This window comes from Stegodyphus dumicola, chromosome X1 (assembly GCF_044657685.1).
Source record: "Stegodyphus dumicola isolate Sdum_Otavi_A_Nest chromosome X1, ASM4465768v1".
NCBI classification, from domain to species: Eukaryota; Metazoa; Arthropoda; class Arachnida; order Araneae; family Eresidae; genus Stegodyphus; species Stegodyphus dumicola.
Window position 1 is genome coordinate 107,915,072 of NC_140780.1, and position 21,443 is coordinate 107,936,514.

General features: G+C 32.7%; 1 protein-coding gene across 1 annotated transcript in view; it reads left to right on the forward strand.

The window, feature by feature from the left end:
- The first annotated feature begins 1,330 nt into the window (after positions 1–1,330).
- LOC118201998 (UPAR/Ly6 domain-containing protein qvr-like) overlaps positions 1,331–21,443 on the forward strand; it is a 69,962-nt gene continuing 49,849 nt past the window's right edge. Inside the window, exon 1 of the mRNA XM_035374162.2 lies at positions 1,331–1,461. Coding sequence (XP_035230053.1) covers positions 1,383–1,461 — 79 coding nt within the window. The 5' untranslated portion in view covers positions 1,331–1,382. The remainder of the gene's footprint in view (positions 1,462–21,443) is intronic.

Below are 21,443 nucleotides of genomic sequence, written 5' to 3' on the forward strand. Positions count from 1 at the left end.
TTTTGAAGGTTTAATGTAAGTATCAATTGAAATTTTTAATTGTATACTGGAATCATTCGGATTAGTACAGCGTGTTCACTCTCCCCTCTTATCATTTCTTCCTTTCTTTCACTTTTCTCCCCGCCCCTTTTTCGTGTGTAATTTGGTTACTTCTTCTATTGGAGATATTTCTATTCCAGTTATTACTGATTAAGTAATCTCCAATAGTAAGAAATATCTACAATAGATTTAATTGATCATAAAAAAGATTTTTTATAATACTAATAATCAGATAATCAATAATAATTTCTCAAATACTGGTTTCATGTAATTTAAGACAAGCAGAATATATGTTATAGCATTCATGTTCGTTAGTTATTCACAGTAATGATGTCATCAATACAACTGCATGCAAGATGGAAAAATTCAGAAATGTTTAAGAATATTGGCATTAAGTTGTATTTTTGTTTTGTAAAACTGGAGCGTTTGTATGCTTCGATGTAATAATTAGTCACATAAGAATGCCAGTAAGCACTCACTGCATGTGCGCCAGAAATGGCCCTTCATTTTCATAAATACAATTACAGTTTTCCCGACAGATTTTAATACCTTAGTCTAATCTCAAAATTGTGCCCCTGTCGTTTTCCTCATTTTCATATTAATATTTAATTTATTATATTTTAATTTTGTCTTCTATTTTTTTTTCTACCTAAGATAAGTACCTTACTGGTCCGACCCTCCGCAAGGCTCTAAATCATGTGTAGAGTCATACATTTTTTTTAATTAATTGTAGCAGTTTCATGAATAGAGTCTGCATTAGAAATAAGATTTCAAGGGAAAATTTGCTGCATTCTTATCTTTTTAAGGCTGTATGTGTTTCCACACATCATTTCCTGGGCAATGTGCTGAAGATAATTTTCCTGAGAAAACAGTAGACAACGAATATATACAAATAAGTAACTGGTTATTGAAAAAATAAAATCATGAGTAGAAAATTTCAAACTATAATCCAAGATGTCGTTTAGTCTCAATTTACATAATTACCGAGCACGATTGTAATAGCCAGCAAACCGACTGCTATTTGATTTGAAAATTTTACTCAAAATAGTCAGATCAGAACAACAAAATCAATACTAGGATTAAAATTCGAAATTCAGATATTTTTTTTTTCTGGTTTTATTGCTGCTGGCAGTATATATAATCGCTTCCCAAGTATGTTTGATTTATTACAAGTATGAAATCCCACTTCACAAACCCTTGGTACCCCGGCAAAATTTCGATTTCCGCTGGCTCGCGCATGCGCATCCTTCCATGCCTTGTGCGTCACCCTTCCCGAGCCCCAAATTTGCAGTCGGGCTCTCCAGGCAGGCTTCGGTATTCTCGATCAGCATCGGAGCGCACGTATGCCTTTCATCCCCCCACAGGCTGCACAGGCGGGGATCCTCGGCCTGTCTAAGGCTACGCTGTGGATCATCTTGTCAGGTGAGATCATGCTGAATTTTCCTTAAGCTATGTGTGATCTGTCAAAACGAAGAAACAACCTGTCAGCTTTGAAGTCGTATTCCGGTCAAAAGCCGGACAAGTGTTGACTAAGGCTGTTAATGTTTCCCGTAATACAATTAATTATCCGATCCTCTCCGATGATAATTTTCCGATGGTAATTTTCCGTGACCTCTTATGCTGATCGTGCGATTTTCTGTTACATTGTAAATACAAAAATACACTCTTGGCAGTTCCCACGATGAATATTAAATGTACGAGAAGATCCGATCAACAAGCTCCCAAACGAGACAGAATAACTTAAATACAAACAACTCGGATCATTACAATGGAAATAATCTGCCTTGCGAAGATGCCGAATCTAGAATTTACAACATTTTGTGAAATTTCTTTTTAAAGTCACACTTTTAAAAGATTTCAGCACGTCCGTAATAAATTGCAAACCATACAAAGAAATAAATTACTCGATTTAGATCTAAATCGCTGAAAAGTAAGAGATTGTAAAAATTCTAGTTATGGTGAATTTCTCTAGTTTACTTAATCTGTCATTGTGTGTTAATAACAACGTTTCAAATTATGTTAGTTAAATTTTTACCAGTTGACAATAAGTATCGATTTTCATGATCTGCTGAAATTAATATCTTTCTCGCACTTTAAAGCGTGAAATAGATAGTCTTGATTTATCGAGTTTTTTTACAAAATATAGGTATTCTGAAATACAAATGGGACAATGAAGTCAATATTTGACTTACAAATTAAAATTAATCAAGGTTTTTTTTTTTCAATATTTAAAGGGTATTAGTGAGTTTATTGAAATTTTCTCAATTTTTAAGGATTACTGTTGTAATTAACAAACATTTCTTTCAACATCTATTGCCGTTGACGTTTTCAACAAAATTCCATTTGTTAGCAAAATTTCGTAACCGAACCAATATTTATCCGAAATTTCCACATGGCGAACAATTTTCTGTATCCATTATACACCTAATCTTTGTTAAGTAATAAAGGTAAATAATTAGGACACCATTTATACCTACAAAGAATTATCGGAGCAGATGTAAGAGGTGTATATAAATTTATTTCCATTTCAGTATAAGTTTAAATTTCATAGAGAGCAATTTTAATTGCTTTTATCATAAATATATATATTCTCAGTCTCTAAAATTCTTGAGCGGAAAGCAAACTCGGTATGATTAATCGAAATACAAACAGGAAATTATATAACTTCCCGAAGTAGCGATTCATTTACTTGGCTGCGTAATTTGTCAGACACATAATTTAGCAAGAAATTAGCATCTAAATCAAAATTACTCGTGAAAAATTATAAATAATCATGTCTTATCTATCCGGGAGAGTGTATAGTTGAGAAAGAAAACTGTGCGTTTAATTGTTTTAGTTTAAATGCGTACCATTCTGTAATGAAGCATGGCAAGAAATAAGTTCCTTCTTGGATAAATTTAAATCTTACTATAATCTTACAGTCGAAATTCGTTTAAAGCACTTCCTTTAATTTATAGATCTGAGAAAAAAAATTTCTTCAAATTAAAAATATTAATAGAATGTTTTTTTCTTACTTAAGACATAATAACTCCAAATACTTCAAAAAATACGACCAACTCCTGCAAAATAGATTCTTCACTGTGGATGTGGCATTATATATAAAAATATAATTTTGTTTATCATAACGGCAATTACAATTATTTCTCTTATCTTAACTAGTTACTCTCAGTTGAAAGTCGCATCCAAAATAACTTTCTTTTGATTTTAAACAAAATCCCGCATGACTTTGATCGCCTCTTCCCCCCCCTCCCGTGTATGTTGTCGTAGGGGAAGTAGCTAGTAAATGGAAGATAAAAAATTTTCTTTCGATTTTAAAAGAAATTCTGCATGACTTTTGAGGAATTATCGCACTTTCTCGTGCATGCTGTGGTGGTGTAAGTGGTTAGCAAGTGGAAGAAGCGTGGTTTGAATTCCGGCGAGGACAAACTTAATTTTTCGCAATTCATGCTTCAAAAAATTTCACATACAAAGATTGAAAGTAAAAATGAAATAAAACTAAATTTCAAATTCTAAATACTTAGTTCATTTCTATTAATTTAGACAACATTTTTGCGTTTCTAGAAATGAAATAGATCTGAAAAGTTTAACCCTTTCTAATCTCTCATTTATTACTTTTTTTTTCGAGATTTTATGAAAGCTTGAAATTTTATTTATGCAAAAATATGCTTCATGCTTGAATATGTTTCAATTTACGATCTTAACCTGCTTAATAATTAACTGTTTCCAAACACTTAGCAACTTACTAGCGAACCAACTTTCCTTAAATGGGAAATTGGATTTCCTTAAATTTGAAACTGGTGTTTTAATTTATCAAAATATTCAGCGATAACTGGGGGGGGGGCTACTTAGTTTGTTTAGTGGTGTATAAGGTGCCCACTTTTTCAAAATTATCTGCCGTAATTATATGAGGCAAAGCCATATCTTCCTGAATATTAAAGAAACTTTAATAACTAGACCATAATAATGTTTACAAAACTATTTGAGTAATCTGATATACATAAAACTGGCAAGAATTTTAATCAAGTCTTCTAATGGATAAATTTCTTCTTATAAGGCAATTGGATTCTTGCAAAGATAAAATTGGAGCCTAATTCTAACAGTTTACCTTATTTTCTAGTTTCTTCTTACAATACATATTTGTCACGAGTTTGAAGGGTGTATTTCAGTTTAATTGCTTAAAAGTCGTCTATCTCGAGGTGAACATATTTTTAACATTTTTAGAATCTGTCTTTTTTAATTAAATAATTTGAGATCTTATTTGTAATTTACATGATTATAGCTGAAAATTAATAGTAAGAATTATATAAAATATATAACACTTATTTTCATCTAAAAAGAATTGATGCTGCTTTTCGTAACGTTCATGATGATTTTGATTTGCTGACTTGAGCGTTATCATGTACATTCGAATCCGTATCTTTGTTAAATTGCATTTTTTGTATAGAAATGTTAAGCTTGTTTTATGAGTTTTATGCGAAATATTCTGAGACACTTAATGAGCATTTTACAGTATTTTTGAATTATTTTGAATAAAAACAGCAAAGCAAATTGTTTTTGATATAACTATGAATGCAAAACAATATGTCTGCGCTGGCGCATTCATACATTATATCGCAATATCCGGGAAAATGCTGATTGCATTTGTTTAAATTGTAACTTTGTGAAAATTAAACGGGATCTGAAAAGAATCCGCAGATATTTAAATCAAATGTATACATTCAATAACATGCACACTTATAAGCATAGCGTGATTACAGAGTTAGAAATAAATGATAGCAACACGACAAAATAAAAGGCAGAATCAGAAAACTAACCTTTCTCTTGCGTGCAAGAACGGCAGAACTGGAGCCACAGTTTCACGCTTTTGTTCTGGTAGGCAGATTAACAACGGCGTTAAACGATTATTCATACTGTTGCTGCATTAAAAAAAAAAAGTCTTTTTTACAAAACGTAAGCAGTGGTATTTGTTTAAATCAGTCAGGATTCTACGAATATTTTTGTGATTTAAGTTATACATTAAGAAAAACAGGAAAAATGAGCCTTAATTTTAGACTATACATGAAGTTTTCTCGTGTAGTTGACCTGCCTTTTTTAAGAAATAATAACTCTAAAAAGTAATCAATACACATGGATATAAGAAATATTATTCATTACTATTTTAATATTTTTTGCGAATTTAAGTAAAAGCTTTTATATTAAGTAATTTTATATCAAATTTAATGCATTTAACCTAATGTATGCTTTTTTAATGGCATATACCTAAGACAATACGAATATAACGTCGTTATTATTTCTTACAAAAACAGTTTCTTTTATTTTCGTTGTGACTAACATTATTGTTTAAGAAAAGTGCTTTTGCTTGGAACCAATTTTAAAAAGGAAGAAGGAAGGAAGTAAACAGCCTCAAAAAGTGTTTTAAAGTATTCTTTCGACAGAAGAGCGTGGAAAGAATATATTTGGGGAAAAAATTCCCTTTTTTTTTTTTTTTGTTTTCCTGTACGAATTCCATTTGCGTATTGCTTCTCGTTATTTATTTGTGACCGAAAGTACGCTCTAATATTATTTAAGCTCTTATTCTACGCGTATACACTATCATATCCTTTTACGTAACTTTTAAAATTAGAGGAAAAACACAAGAACTTTTGACGCATTTTGATTTTCAGAATAATTTTTTTCATTTTGCAATCCTGAAAAATAGCTGAAATTAGTGATGTTGCCATCTAAGAAAGGTTCGGTTTCAGTTACTCGAAGATTGCAAACCACACGTGAACTATCTGCCTAAGACGAGGGATGCCTTTGTGGAGGACATTCTAAGGGAAACGGACTCGTATTCACGTTACACATGGGAAAAAACATGAAAACCAGCCACGCAGCCAGCCACTTCGCCTGGATTCGAAACAAGGTCGAACTTCCACTAGTTAGTGGTTTTAATTACTCGGCCATTGATGTAGCACCCTCTAGCAAAGAAACTATCAATTGTGAATGAGGAACATTGTTTTTCTACCCGAGATCATAGTTTTTCCTATATGTAACTTCAGCGTAACGTCTCATTTTGCCTTAGTAAGTCCTACACGAAGGTATTCCTCCCGTTAGGCAGATAGCCCTTGTACTCTTTGTCATAATCAAATAAATCAATTGTCATCATCAGATACAACTTGCTCCGATGCAACCGGAATGAAAATATGTACATAATTTACAAAAAAAGAAAGACAATAAATCAAATTTTGATCCAGATACATATAGGTGACTGCATTTTAAAATTTCCTATTGTATTTTAAACTGTGTTAAATTTCGTATTAATGTAATTCTCATTTTCTTATCTAAAATTTAAGTTTTAACAAGAATTACTTTGATAATTTTGTTTTGCAATTAATCGAGGTTGGCTCTGTTGATAATCCTTAGCTGCTCCTTGAGAAAAACCAAGGAACTATCAACTATTATTTATTATTTAATATTTAATGATTATCGTTTTATTTTTATATTCAACTTCTTTTATTTCAGTTTTGCTTACGACATTTTGTTTCAATCGTTTTGAATTTGTGCTTTTCTATTAGATCCTTTACCACTTTTGGTTGGTATCAGTTCTACATATTTTATCTCTTTCTTAATTAATTTCGCAATAATTTGCGCGACATTAATAGTATTTATTAATTAAATATTATTTAGTTTTTTATCTTTATATATATATTACTGATCATATCTATATTTTTAAAAGACAACTTTCAAATTTTGTCAATTAGATGAAACTGAAATATACGATTTCATATATTTTAAACTTTTATTCAAAACGAGTGTATAGGTATACAAAACAAGTAAATAAAGTGAATAATAGTTAGAAATTTCATCATTTAATTTGTATGCTAGAGATTTTACGGATTTATTCTAATTTCAATAGATTTTCTTATAAGGTTTTATTTCATTTATCACATGACTCTTCACTTCTGCAGAGTGTGCGAATCAACTTCGGATAGAAAAAACGAAGCAGAGCGTTAACTGTACAGCAGACAGTAGTTGAATGATGGTATTTTTTGCCATCACCGTGATGACTTAAAAGATTCAAATTTCTTACATGTTATTAACGAATTATGCTAACTAAGCCTGCTGAATATGATCTGGACTAATATAATGAGTAACAATGTGGCTAGATGGGGCATAGGAGGAAATATTTAAGAGTACATTACATTTTTACAATATAAATTTAAATTCAGGTGTTATCAAGATAGCATATAATTGTGAAATAAGAATTAGAAATTCATTGTAAATCTACAAATTAATTATGTTACGAAATAAAGTTTAGAGTCTAATGTATTCTCAATATATCTCAATATTTATCTATGTTTAATTTTTTTTTAAATTTTTTTTATTTTAATGGGATTAACTTAGTTCAAGAATAGTTGAGCAAATTCTAAATGTGATGGAGATAAATACAAAATACTGATGCTGAATTAGTTACACACACTTAGATCCTGAATTAGAGATGTCCATAAACGAAGCAATTTAAATGATAACCCCGCATTTTTTCTCCTTGTTTTTCCATACTCGTGAAAGCGGCTGGAATCCGTTCACTTAACGCTAACACTAAATTAGATCACAATAATGAATAATAATAATGAAGAGGATTTGAGATCATGAATGATCATCAAATAAATACTGGTTTATCTGCGTTTTATTCCTAGAATAAAGAAAATTTTAAAACATCGAGACATTAGCTATCTTAGTTTTCAAGTTACTTACGTATTAAAACAACCATCTTAGTAGATGTCGCCAAATTTTCGGAATGCTCCAAACTCTGGCAGCCATGCGCATAACCATTCTTCAGGCAACCCTGCTAATAATAATCTATCAGTCAAACAGCGCTGCCATTTTCGTATACGTTTCTTTTTGTTGTATTCTAAATTTCAACGGTTTTTATAGACAAATCGTGATATTTTTTGCCTTAAATTTAGTTTTAAAATATGAGTTTGTGGAATTTGCCAGCAAGGGAAGAAACTGCGGTAAAATGTTTGCAAGAATACAGAACTTTGCTGAAAATTTTCTAAAGGGGACAACGAGGATGTGCGTTTCCTAGATAGCCATTGTTGCTGATGATTGCATGAAGCCGAATCTTCGCAATTCTCTGAAATTATTTTAAGCGAAAACAGATCGCTATGTAATTTGAGAAAAGAATAGCGAAAAAAAAAAAAAAATACAGAAAGGTTTAAAGAAGAATGTGTTTGATTTTTAATGTATTACGTAATCTTTATTTAATAATTAAAATTTGTATTTTAAATTACTAAAGTATGTTTTCTTTTCATATGTTGATAATGGGGGCTTATGTAACCACCGCAGCTGCAGATTTGGCGGTTTTTAAGTACCGCCAATCTACACCTAAAATTTTTGCGACAAATCATAAATTCAAACACTTTATTTAAAATCAAAACACTTCCAAAAATCAAAAAACTTTATTTAAAATCAAAGTAGTCAATCGGATTTCGGTGGAAAATGGGCGGATATAGAGTTTAACATAGATTCAAAACAGTCTCTATTTTCTTTGACCTGATGCTATAGAGTTTAACATAGATTCAAAACAGTCTCTATTTTCTTTGACCTGATGCTGTCACCATATGTCTGTTGTTCCTCCATTTAGCACTGCCCGCATTATCTCAACTGTTTGTGTATGAACTCCTGTATCAGGATCAATAAAATTGTATTTATGATTAACTTTAGCATGTAGGAATCCTTCTTTTTCTATTCTATTTGTTTAGTAACCTTTTCAACTGTCAGAATAAATTGTGATACCATCTGCAATGTTTCCAGTAATTTTATTAAGAAGGGTAGAGCCAGTTCTATTAGGAACAGTGACAACAAACGAATCTTTTGTAACTCTACATATACCACCAAACACCCACTGTTCGAGTAATACTCGACCACAATTATTTTTACGCTTAGTAAACAAACTTTCACCAATTTCCACAATGCAATCTGCTCCACCTACCTTCTTGTTTGGTTTATTCGCCATATCCAAGACACATAATTCACGCATGTAACTGTTCCAATCTATAACAGTTTTATCTGATAAATCAAGTTGCTTTCCCCAAAATTTAATCGACGTCAACTCCTCGCATCAGCAGTATATGAATTTCAAAGCTGAACAAAATGGAATTCTGCTTCCTTCAAACCAGTTGTCTTTTCTATGTCCCACTTACTGATCACACTGTCTTAAATTACACTTCCAAAACGTACGTTTACCAAAATAAAGTTTCATATCATGCGAATTAGTACATTTTCATTTTTTTTTTTTTTTTTTTGGTAAAATATTTCGCTCTTTAAAAAATAAAATTGCATCTTCTTCTGTGTTTGGCAAATCCCAAAGACGCATTTTCGTAGCACTAAAAAATGTCGTCAAAAACCCGCAAACAACAGGAAGGAAGAAACAACAGAAACAAAGGAACAGGAAACAACTGAAAAAAAGGAATCCAAAAGATAACTGCGTGGGAACAACAGGATTGCTCTTTATTGGCGCCTCAGCGCAAATTCTGCTGCGGTGGAGGTAATACGTAAGTACTAAAAAGTGTTTACCGACCTACGATAAATATCGATACTTTTGGAATTCTTTCTTAAAAAAAAGCGCGAAAGCCACCAACTTGCCCCCGATAAGTAACTTGTACCGTTTCATCTGTAAAAAATGACCATCACCAAATTGCTCCAAGGTGGTTGCGTTAATACATAAGTACCATTTTAAAAAATGTATCTGATGGTGCGATGGCCGAGATTGCACGAACTCATAACTGTAAGTTAGAAAAAGTGTAGACACTACGTCTCTCTTACTGTGAATTTACTGAAAACCCTAATCTGTTTATTTTCCTTTTTGCATTAAGAATTACCTCCAACATCTCAAAACGCAATGAAACTGCTACGTTGAAAAAAATCAAAATCAATTTCAAGCAAATACTGACTTCTTATTTAGCTCTTATCACCCGCAGACTTTCAGACAGGCAACTATTTCAGAAATATTGTGTTGAGCAAGATAGGAGCAATTTTTTATTGTTGTTGTTGTTGAACAAAAATTGAGAGTTTTCCGCTTCCAGGATTTACTCTTAAGATTTGAGTAAATATCTCAGCCTTGGCGACCTGCGGTGGTGGTGGTGGGGGGGGAACAGCTGTTTTTCTCTAAGCCGAGTAATCTTATTTCAATGAGAACTTTTGATTGTCCACTAACTTTGTGAAACGAAAGTATTCCGTCCAAAGAATGTTGGAAGGATAAAAAGAAATTCTGAGGAATGAAAACAATAAAGCGACGAAAGGTTAGATTATAATCGAATCGGAAACCTTTATTTTAAAACAGTCTAATTTCAAGGAGGATTTTTTTTAAATTTGAAATTAAAGTTTGTGTCCCTAGGACAGAAATTTAGCCTCCAAAGTACTATATTCTTTTAAAATGGGGTTAAACATGCGCATTTAAATTTTGCAATAAACTCCTTATAACGCAGTGAACGTAAAACGCAGAGTTGTTTGTCATTGTAAAAAAAATGAATCAGAGAGAAAACTGTTGCAATTATCGGATAATGTATAATTTCTGCTGCCTATCTCTAATGTTACATACCCAACGTTAACTAAAGGAATTCTGCAACATACCGAATTTCCCTGGTCGTTGAGTGCAACTAATTGCTTCAGGTGATCTCGGATATAAATAAATTATTAATAGCACTTATTTGTGTTTTCATGTGATATGAAATATTTACGAAACTCTACGTTCTTCAACAAGAAAAATTCTAATCAAGTGCTATCTGAAGAATTTGGAAACCAATTAAAATGTGGAACATTTCACAGGAATGTTTTGCTCTTCTTTCTCTGGTGACATCAGTGTGAAACAAAATAGGAACTTTATTTATTCTGTCGCGAAAAATAGTGTTTCTATTTCGAGATGAACTCTTATGCCTGTCCTTTATCATAATAGTTTACGACACAGATATCCCTATGAAAGTACGGCTTTTGTTCAAAGTTTAATAAGTAAAAGGTATCCTTTGCTTCTTAAAGTATATATGTAAGATATTTTTTACTTATAAAGTAAAATATGTATTTGCCAGCTTTAAATATTATCGCAACATATTTATTTTAAATAAGGGAAATAAGCATTTTTTAAATAAACAACTATAAGTATTGTTAATTTAATTAGAAAAGCAGGAGGATAGATATTTGCTTAACAGGATTCTATTTTTTGGATTTCCTAAGCTTAATAAAAGCTAAATTATCAGTTCGGTACTGCGATGTTCAAAATACCTTGAAAGTTTTCTTCGAGAAAGACATCAATTGCAAGATTAGATCAAAGCCATATGAAAAAGCGTAATTTCTGTGCAGTGTATTCAAGAACTGCTGTGAGCGTGGTTACATAAATAGACATTCTTAGTATTATTATTATTATTATTATTGCTATTAAAATTAGTGTTTTTATTATTTCATGGTACTGTTGACTACAAATTCTAAATATCGTCGGTAAATGGCCATCTTGTTCATCTACGCGTAGAGCATACGCATAAAAAAATATTTAAAAGTATGCAAGTATACTGTAGTCAGTGATAGCTACGATATTTAGGCACTTTAACAAAGTAAAGATTTTAAAAGTCTATACTTTTAATAAAAGCTGAGGTTTTTGAAATCATTAATAAAGATATATCGCTGCTTGTAAGTTTTTGCACGAAGTAATAGAGCAGCTGAGGCCGAGCTGTAAAATAGCTGGACACCGGTAGTTCGACCTGGATTTACGCACTAAGATGCCGGTGAATGATCTAGCTGCTTGAGAATTTTCGTAGTTTTCCACATGTAATGTGAATATAAGCCAGTTTCCCTTATAAAGTCTTCCTCGAAAGCACCCTTTCCCTTAGACAGATAGCCCTCGTGCACTTTGCCATAATCGAACAATCGAATCTAAAATCGACCTGTGTTCAAATTCCGGAGAACGTGCCGGTGCACGGGAATTTCGAACCAAACTCCTTTAGAAAGTCTTGCGTGAAGGCATCCCTCCACTTAAAACAAGTAGCCGTCAAGTACTTTGCTATAATTTAAATAATCCTAATCCACTTCATGAAGTGCTCGATATATCCGCAAAATTTCGAATAATTGTGTTGCGTTACTTATGCCACCTTGATCAGGATAGTGGTTAGGGCTGTTGGCTGTAGTAACGTTGGCCTGGGCTTAAGTTCCGGAGAAAGGTTGGATGTTTGTAAATGCATAGGGCCTGTGCGGCATGGGTACACTTAAAAATATTGACAAGCCTGAAATTTCTTTCGAGGAGGGAAAGAAAGGTGGAAGACCCTCGGATCTGTTCCTCGGGGTGCCTTTCATTAAAACTATCGGGTTGTCCGGAAAATAATGCAGGTTTTTGCAATTCTTTATCTCTCCTGCACAATTTTAGCAACAAAAATATATTGAATTATATTGGTTTATATATAATTTTGAAGCTCTATTTTCGCTCTATATTTCTATAATAATCATTTTGTTCCAAAACTGTTTTAAAAAAAATATTTACTAAGTGTTTTTGTTTAGATGTCAAAATGACATTTTCGGCAATTTTACTTTTATGAGTACAAGCTAGGCCACAGCGCAGCACAAACGGCCCGAAATGTCAACAAATTATGGGACGAGAAAAGTGTTAATGAATCTACATTTCAACGGTGGTCTCAAAAGTTTCGTCGTGGAGAATTTGACCTGGAAGATCAAGAGCATCGTGGACGCTCTTCAGCTGTTGATGACGACGATTTGAAGACTTTACTTGAAACAGACCCGTGCACAGCTGTTCGAGAGCTTGGCGTAAGCAGAACAACGATTTCTGATCACTTTAATCGTATAGGAAAGTCAAAGAAGCTCGATAAGTGGGTGCCTCACGAATTGAAAGCGAAATTTAAAAAAAATCGCCGTTTTGAAGTGTCGTCTACTCTTCTTCTCCGCATCAAAAACGACACTTTTCTTGATCGAATTGTTACGTGCGATGAAAAGTGGATTCTCTATTACAACCGGCGACATTCGGTTCAGTGGTTGGACCGCCGTCAGACACCATTAACACTTTCCAAACCAAATTTGCACCAAAAGAAAATTATGGTGACTGTTTGGTGGTCTGCGGCCCGTCTCATTCACCACAGCTTCCTAAACCTGGGCGAAACTATTACGGCAGATAAGTACTGTCAGTAAATCGACGAAATGCACCAAAAATTGCAACGCGTGTGCCCGGCATTGGTCAACAGAAAGGGAACAGTTCTTCTCCACGACAATGCTCGGCCGCACGTCGTGCAACTGACTCTACAGAACGCTTCAGAAACCAAGATGAGGCCAAAAACGCCTTTGACAACTTTATCGCGTCCAGAACTCCAGAATTTTAATCTACCAGCATAAATAAACTTATATCTCGTTGGCAAAAATGCATTGATTCGACTGGTGCTCATTTTGATTAATAAAATTGTTTTGAAGTTGAGTTATGATACTTTAAAAAATATAGGTTAAAAACCTGCATTATTTTCCGGATAACCTAATAGAATAGAAATTCTCCGCCGTGGGTGGTGTAAAATCGATTACCCCCTGTAGCGCAGCTATCGGTGATGAGACGGCCGAATGACTGATGAGTGTTGGCCATTCTTGAACAATGCAATAAGTTGCGCCCGAAAATATAGAAAATGAGGGGAGAAAATTCTGAGTTATTTATGCACTTTTATAATTTTGTATCACTTTCTTCTAATACTTATAGTTGATCAAGTCAGCTAGGGGTGACTGCTTTCGCACTGCGTATTTTTTTCATTGGCCATCAGATATGCAAAACCAGCAAATATGTAAAATTCACAAAACCAAAAACAAAATAGTTACACTTATTGCACGTGTCTCATATAAGGTTTGATTTTAAATGCTTAAATTTTACTGCAGCAGTCTAACAAATTTAACTCTCGTTAATTCGAGCTATAGCTGAGATCCTGATAATCCGAATTAAAGAAATAAAAAGATTTACGGCATAGTTCCGATAATTTTAATGCTCTTGCTAATCCCTTCGAAATGGAATTAACGATAATCCGCTGTATAGATAGTATATTCAACGATGGCATGGCGTTGGCTATTTCTTTTGCCGTTTATAACTTTCAGAAGCGTTGTTTTGTATTTCTTTGATATTGGAATCGTGGCTACTGCTTTAGTTTCGTCCATTCCCTTGGAAAAGAACATGATTAAAACAAACATACAGAATAGTTACACTTATTGCACGTGTCTCATATAAGGTTTGATTTTAAATACTTAATTTTTACTACGACAGTATAACAAATTATTCGCCTATCAATAAAATTCCGAGTTCCATTTTTAAGGACTCCATTCCGGATATGAGTTCCTGGGGTAGTTACAGGATTCCTTGTCAGTGTGGTTTAATATACATTGGTCAAACTAAGAGGACCTTAAAATTTTGCGCTAAAGAACGTGAGGCATATGCTATGAAAAAGGAAAGACGGAAATCCACTGTTGCCCACCATTAATAGTTCGAAAATCACATTTTCCATTTTTCTGCAACCAAAATTATTCAAAAAGCATCTTCCATTGGTGAATTAGATTTTCTAAAGTGCCCTTTCACATTCAAAAAAATCTTTCTGTTCCAGTTAACGATCCTAATTCCAATCTATCTTTACCTTCAGCCTTTAAGAAAATTATGTTTTAGTTTTCTTTTTCCGTTAATAGATTGCTCCAGTAGCTTAACTCCTGTCCAACCATTCTTAACTCTTCACTATATCTTTTTTCGTTCACTTGCACTTTGGCAGCTGAGGTTGATGTTTCGGTAAAACCTTCGAAACTAGTCCTGTGAAAATTTGAAAATATAATGCTGATTTTTGTTGTTTGACTTCTAAATTAAACATACTCTGTTCCAAGTTTTTAGCTGTTTAGCTTATCGTTTCATTTTTCGAGTATTATGTTTTATTATTTGTTTAAAAAGAATTTTAACTGATTTTAAATTACTGTATGTTGTTTTTAACGTTTTCAAAATACTGTGTTTATGAAAAGTAAAGTAATTTAAATTATTAAATTATGTTACATATCATATTGTTATTTTTTTAGAATGGAAATATTAGTTTTCAAAGTATTATCATGTATGTATGTATATATAAAAAAACGCTTAGGAATTTCAAATAAAATTTTAAAAATATTAAAGTCGCGCAGTATTCTGCGAGTTTAATTAAATAATCAAAAGCTGGTAATTATTTTAGAAATCAAACAACAAAAATCAGCGTTACATTTACAAATGCTGATTTTTGTTGTTTGACTTTTAAAATAATCGTTGTTCGGCATGTTATTTTATTTAACCTAAAAGATAGTGATTAAATCACAAATTAAATCAAGAAAGTTATCAGGGTTTTCCTTTGATTTAATACATATACAGGGTGACTGCTAATTCATGGTACAAACCTTGAGGGCTGGTACAGGACATTGTAACAATCACATTTTGTATAGGAATGTATGGTCAAAAGTGAAGCGTCGAAGCACAAACACAGGAAAGAACAAATGATAGGGAAAATGTATTATTTTCATAACCTCGTTTACAAGTGGAAATTAATTTACAAAAATTAATTTACAAAAATAATTTAGAATTAAAAAATGAATTACAGTTAATTACAATTACTTTACAAAATGTGATTGCTACAGTGTTCTGTACCAGCCTTCAAAATTTGTACCATGATTTAGCAGTCACCCTGTATATATAAATATATATATATATATATATAATATTCGAACAAAGCGAAGGGTTTTTTAAGGAAGCTGGTTTGTTTCCACGTTGTACAAGAGGAAAAACACGATGAAGCCCATACAGCCAGCCTGTTCTTTGGAATTTGAACTCGGATCCACCTACGGATCCCCAAAGAGCTTATTCACTCAGATGTTTTTCGGCTGGTGTTTAGAAGATATTCGAGCAACTGATTTCTTTTTATCTGCCGAATTTCTGTATTCTTTTTTTGCCTTCCCTTCCCTTCTTCGCATGTGTTCTTGTGCCATGATTAACATTTTTGGTTTGGATATATTTGAAAAACTCTTAATACGTTTTCATAAAATTAAAAATCAGTTCACGGTTTTTTTAAAAGTTTCAATAAAAGCAAAGGACTTTCGCTGATTAAAAAAAATCTTTAAAAAAAGAAAAAAAAATTGCTTTCCTCATAAAATTTTATGACTGAACTCCCCACCCACCCCCATAAAAACGTACTCAGCGACGTAACACATCATGCACTTTCACGGTGCCATGCATTTAACACGTATAAACATAAATGTCGCTCTAATTTACAGTTTGATTGCTGATCTGTCAACATCTATATATTTCATCCCTAAATTATTTTATTTATATATCTGAAAAATTAAACTTCATATTTTCAAACAGTTTTTTCCTCCACACTTACGACTTAATTTATCAGTGTTCATTTTTTAAAAAATATTATTTATTCAAATTCAAAGTAAAAATTTTCTCCTGTCTAGCCAGAAAACAGAAGCCAGAAGTTAATGTGATTGAATGGTCCTAGGCAAAAAAGAACTCATATTCTCTGAGCCGACAGTGAGAGAAAACAGTATTCGGATGCAACCTTTGCTCTTGGTCAGACTATCTACTAATTGGTTTACTGCTTAAAAAGTGGTTCCAAGCTCTTGATATGACATTTTGAGAAATATTCAAATCTTGGAAGATCACTATCTATGTTTGCCACCTCCCTCGAATTCACCAGTTAACTGTTATTTTTGCCCTTAGTTTAAATAATGCCTTTAAACCATAACTAATGAATACTGATCACATGATCACGCTCAGAAACCGTATTAAATTCAGATAGCAGAACACATCCGAATTTCAACATTCGATTATCGGACAACACTGTCAATTCCCTAATTTGCATATTTAATCTAGGCGCAGAAGTCGAGTTTTTCATTCAGATGCAGGAACAATAAATAATTACAACGTTGAACACTTGTTTAAAACATTATAAAATGAGAATTTTATTAAATATTATCCTTTATTTATGACGAACTTTACACATTTTAAGGTAAATTTTAGGAATATGTGAAAGTTAAGAAATATTCTTAGCATATTTCGCCATCTTAGCTAACCTTTCTTCTTTCTTACCTTGCCAGTTTATAAAAGGCATAAAGTTTCCTCGAGAAGATATCATCAAGTGAGATTTCATGACATGCATAATTAGATAGTGGTGCATCGGAGGTTCTTATCTCCTTCGGCTATACTGCAGAATTTTAGGCATTCATTTTTATTGGTACACGGCAAATCTGGAACGTTTTTGTCTTTCATTACGGCAACATGCAAAAAAATAATGATTGAGTGCTTCTGTATCTACATGAACTGTTTGTTGGTATATGTTATTTATTTTTAATTATTGTGATTTATTTGGTACACTGGGGAAGATGGAAAATGAATCATATTCTTGGTAAGTGATAAAATTTGCAATCACGGCTCTCATTTTAGGAACTGCACAATTAATATCCATTCCTTGCATAGATGCCAATTAAAGTTGACATTAGTGTCGATGGTTCATTAAATACTCGGCATTTATATGCTGACTATAAGTATCATGTATAAATGTCACCATAGATACTGACGCTCTGTATAGGGTCATGAATGCTGACTATAGTCCGCGACAAGAATGAAAGAGGTTAAAATGTTTAAATTTCATTTTAGGTCACTAAATTTTCAATAAGCTTCGTATTAATTGTAAAATATTTAGATATTTTAATAATTAACTTTTCTTGAAATATGTGAAAAATGCATTAAAACATTTTTTTTAATTGTGTACACACGATTTATACAATATCACCATTATTATCACACTGGAACAAATACGGAAAGCTAGCACATCCTATCATTTGAAACTTTACAAGGAAAGGTGTTAGATGTTGCCCAAAAGATTTTACAAATGAGCGTCGTTCTTCTACTGCTGAGGCTAAGGTAATCCAAATGTGATAAAAGAGTTATAAAATAATTAAACTATTGGATTTTATGTAATACTGCAGAGAAAGGAAAATATAAAAGAAAGGATGAAGGAACTAGCCTAATCTATGCTGATACTGTAAAATTACTCAGTGTTACATATAATGGAAAATTATAGAGAAGTGTTAATATTAAGATACAGTAACACGCCAAACAAATATTAATTTAGAAGTCAAACAACAAATATAACGCTGATTTTTTGTTTTGACTTCTAAAAGTATTAATATTATTAAGATTCAAAAACTAAAAATTCAAGGCCAAAGTTCTATTTTTTATTCTCTCTTTAAGAGGATTCTGTATGACATCTTCAGCATCTACGTTTAAAACCTTATCTTCTCTAGCGATTGGTGGGAAGGGAACGAGGATACGAAACTCTCGGGCTCCATCCGTTGGGAAAGGGACACCCGGCATGATAGCATTCGTGTGCTTTGTTTAAATCAAATAGTCTAATATTAAAGATGTATCGAACAGTGAAACTGATCAAGGTTTCTTCTTGTGGCTAACATGGAAATACCATAGCTTCGAGAAGAAATCAGTCGTAAGAGATTGTATGGGGTTAGATTAAACTTTTAGAGCGAAACTTGGTAATATTTTGATAGTGTACATGCTTTTCCTTTGCAATCTTAATTTATCTACAGTGAATTATGGGGCATCCATTCGTCGAATATTAATGAATTAGTTAACAAACTAAATCAGTTATGTTGAACAAAAGTTTAATGTATTTAGAATCATTACCATGCATTTTAAAACTGGCCCCGGCATAAAATAACATCTTCAGCACATTGATAAGTTTTAATTAATTTCTATTACTCCACTTTTCTACTTTAAAGTATTACTTTGCTTACAAAATTTATTTTTACTTGGGGAACAAAAAATAGGATATGATGATTAATAATCATAAAAGATTTATATGATTATTAATAATCATTAATAATAAAACAAATGCTTTATCATACATCATCCTAATCCATTATCCCCCCAACCTATGGCTGTTTCCGAACTTTGCTAGAATTACAAACTGGCAAGAATTCGCTCCTATTTTTAAATAAAAATAATACCCATTCGTAATAAAAATAATACCATACCATTTAATGGAGTTCAAAATTCCATTAAATGAAAAGCGTATTTTATATAGCTATTAATAAAAATTTAATGATTCTTGCTTTAAATCAGTGCTTAAATGCGATTGGAATCCACGCAGCCCGACATCAATACTTATTTTTCAAAAAAGCCGCCTAGACGGTATAGTGGTTAGGGTAGCCGACTGCTATACCAAAGGACCCGGATTCGAATCTCGGAGAAGACATGGCTGTTAACTGTCCGTCTCTTCATAGGAGGCAAAGGTGGCCCACCTATTTATGTTCCTCCATAATAAAGTGACCACTACTTCTGGGCTTAGTAGTGGCCAAGCCGAAGTCGGCTGTAGGTCCGTCACTGGAAAAGATAAAAAATTCAAAGGAAAATCGGAATTCCTGCCATTGCGCACCGCAGCTGCAAATCAAATGATCTCTGCTTACATTGTTATAAAACTGAATCGCAGTATCAGCAGAAAATTCTGCTTTTCATACGAAATTTCTTTTAACAGCTACTAAGGCTAGTACTGATGCCAACTATTGTATATGTTCCTCGTTTTCCTTTAGAAGAACAAAAAATATGCAGAAAATTTTGAGCAGCTGGAAAAAAATTTGAGAATGATCCAGCCATTAAATGGAATATTTATGGGCTTTACCCATCCTCTCCAGGTGGCTTAAAAGGAATTAAAAGACGAAGTTAAACAGATATTTTATTTGATGGCGAAATAGTTTCGCTACTGAAAATATTTACTTTTATTGTATATTTACTATCATGTCCTACTATCATTTATTTACTCACCTTCCACTTGTTTTATTATGCCAATTAATTTTTAGGATATATTTACTTTTATGTATTGATCATTAATTTAATTTTTTTAATTTTTTATTTATTTCTCTTTATATTATTAATTTTAATTATTCATTATTAAATGTGTTACTTATTATTACCTTATTTATTTACATTGATCGTGCCTGATGGCCTTCCATAGTATTTCGGCACTTCCAATTTTAGTAATAAAACCCTGAATTTAAACTTATTTTCTAATGTTAAACATTCCTTTTGATTTTTCTGTTTTACTTACTACGTAATCCTGCTAATGGATCGTCGGATATATCTTCGTAATGTGATCTTCAGAGCGTAGTTTAAGTTAGGTTAGGTTATTTGAATACGGCAAAGTACACAAGGGCTTTCTGTCTAAGGGTAGGAATACCTTCGTGGAAAAATAGGTTTGTCTTCTTGCTATACATAAGAAAAACCACAAAAACTCTCATGCAGTTTCAAATCTCTGACATTTCAATCTCGAGGCCGAGATCTGAACTCGAGTCGAAGTACAAGACTTCAGCCATTTCACCGCTTAACCGTTGGTGAGTCATAGTCTCATTTAGAATAGAAAAACATTTTGATACATCTTCTTAGATTTTTTTTTATTCAGCCTTTAGTTCAGAATTACATTCACTATTAGAATCATAGCTGACACATCGCGAAATTTTACAGCTAGCAGAAAGAAGTGATAATTCTTTCCTTTTGTAGCATTGCGCAGGAAAACTTTATATTTAAATTTATTTACTTTATAAGATACCTACAACGAATTTTAAGCTTCCACTTGTACCTAAAGTATGCATGTCCTTTGCAAAGGTAGTGAATTCCACTAAGCCTTTATTAAAATACATAGTTTTTTAGGCTCGTTGGCTGAGAAAATAAATGCTTTATGATTTCCCCTAACAAATGTAAAAATACTTTTTCTCTGCAAGAGGCTGTAATTTTGCGCTACTTTTCTGCCTAAATTTGCTCTAGTACTGTACCTAATTTATTTTACCAGCCATTGTTCTTAATTTTTCCTGGCACCTCAGTTTTCATTCTTAATTTGTATAAAAAATAACGCTGATCTTCACCGTTATTGAGAAAACGCGCCGAAATTTTTTCTGTAGAAAGATATATGTGTGAACATTGTCTGCTATTGTTTACTCAACGCTTCCTCTTTAGGCACTACACGGAAAGGGAGGGATGCCCTGTGGAGGTCTTTTTAAGGGAAACTGGCTCATATCCACATTACACATGGGAAAAACTACGAAAATGCCCATACAGCCACCCCGTTTGCCGGCACTCGAACCCCGGACCGAGCTAGAACCACGGAATGTAAACTACTTGTGTTCAGCGGCTTTTACCGCTCGGCCTCTGGTGGGCCTAACATTACCTGCTGAGCACCGTTAAATTAAATATCTAAAGTTCGTCATTCTAGATCCTTCTTCGTTTACTGAAATAAATAACCTAACAGGTATGTTTCTTATGTATAGAAAATTTGTCTTCCTCATTCGAATTGAGTTAGCGACGAACTGCCGAGTTATGTGTATCATTTCACTTT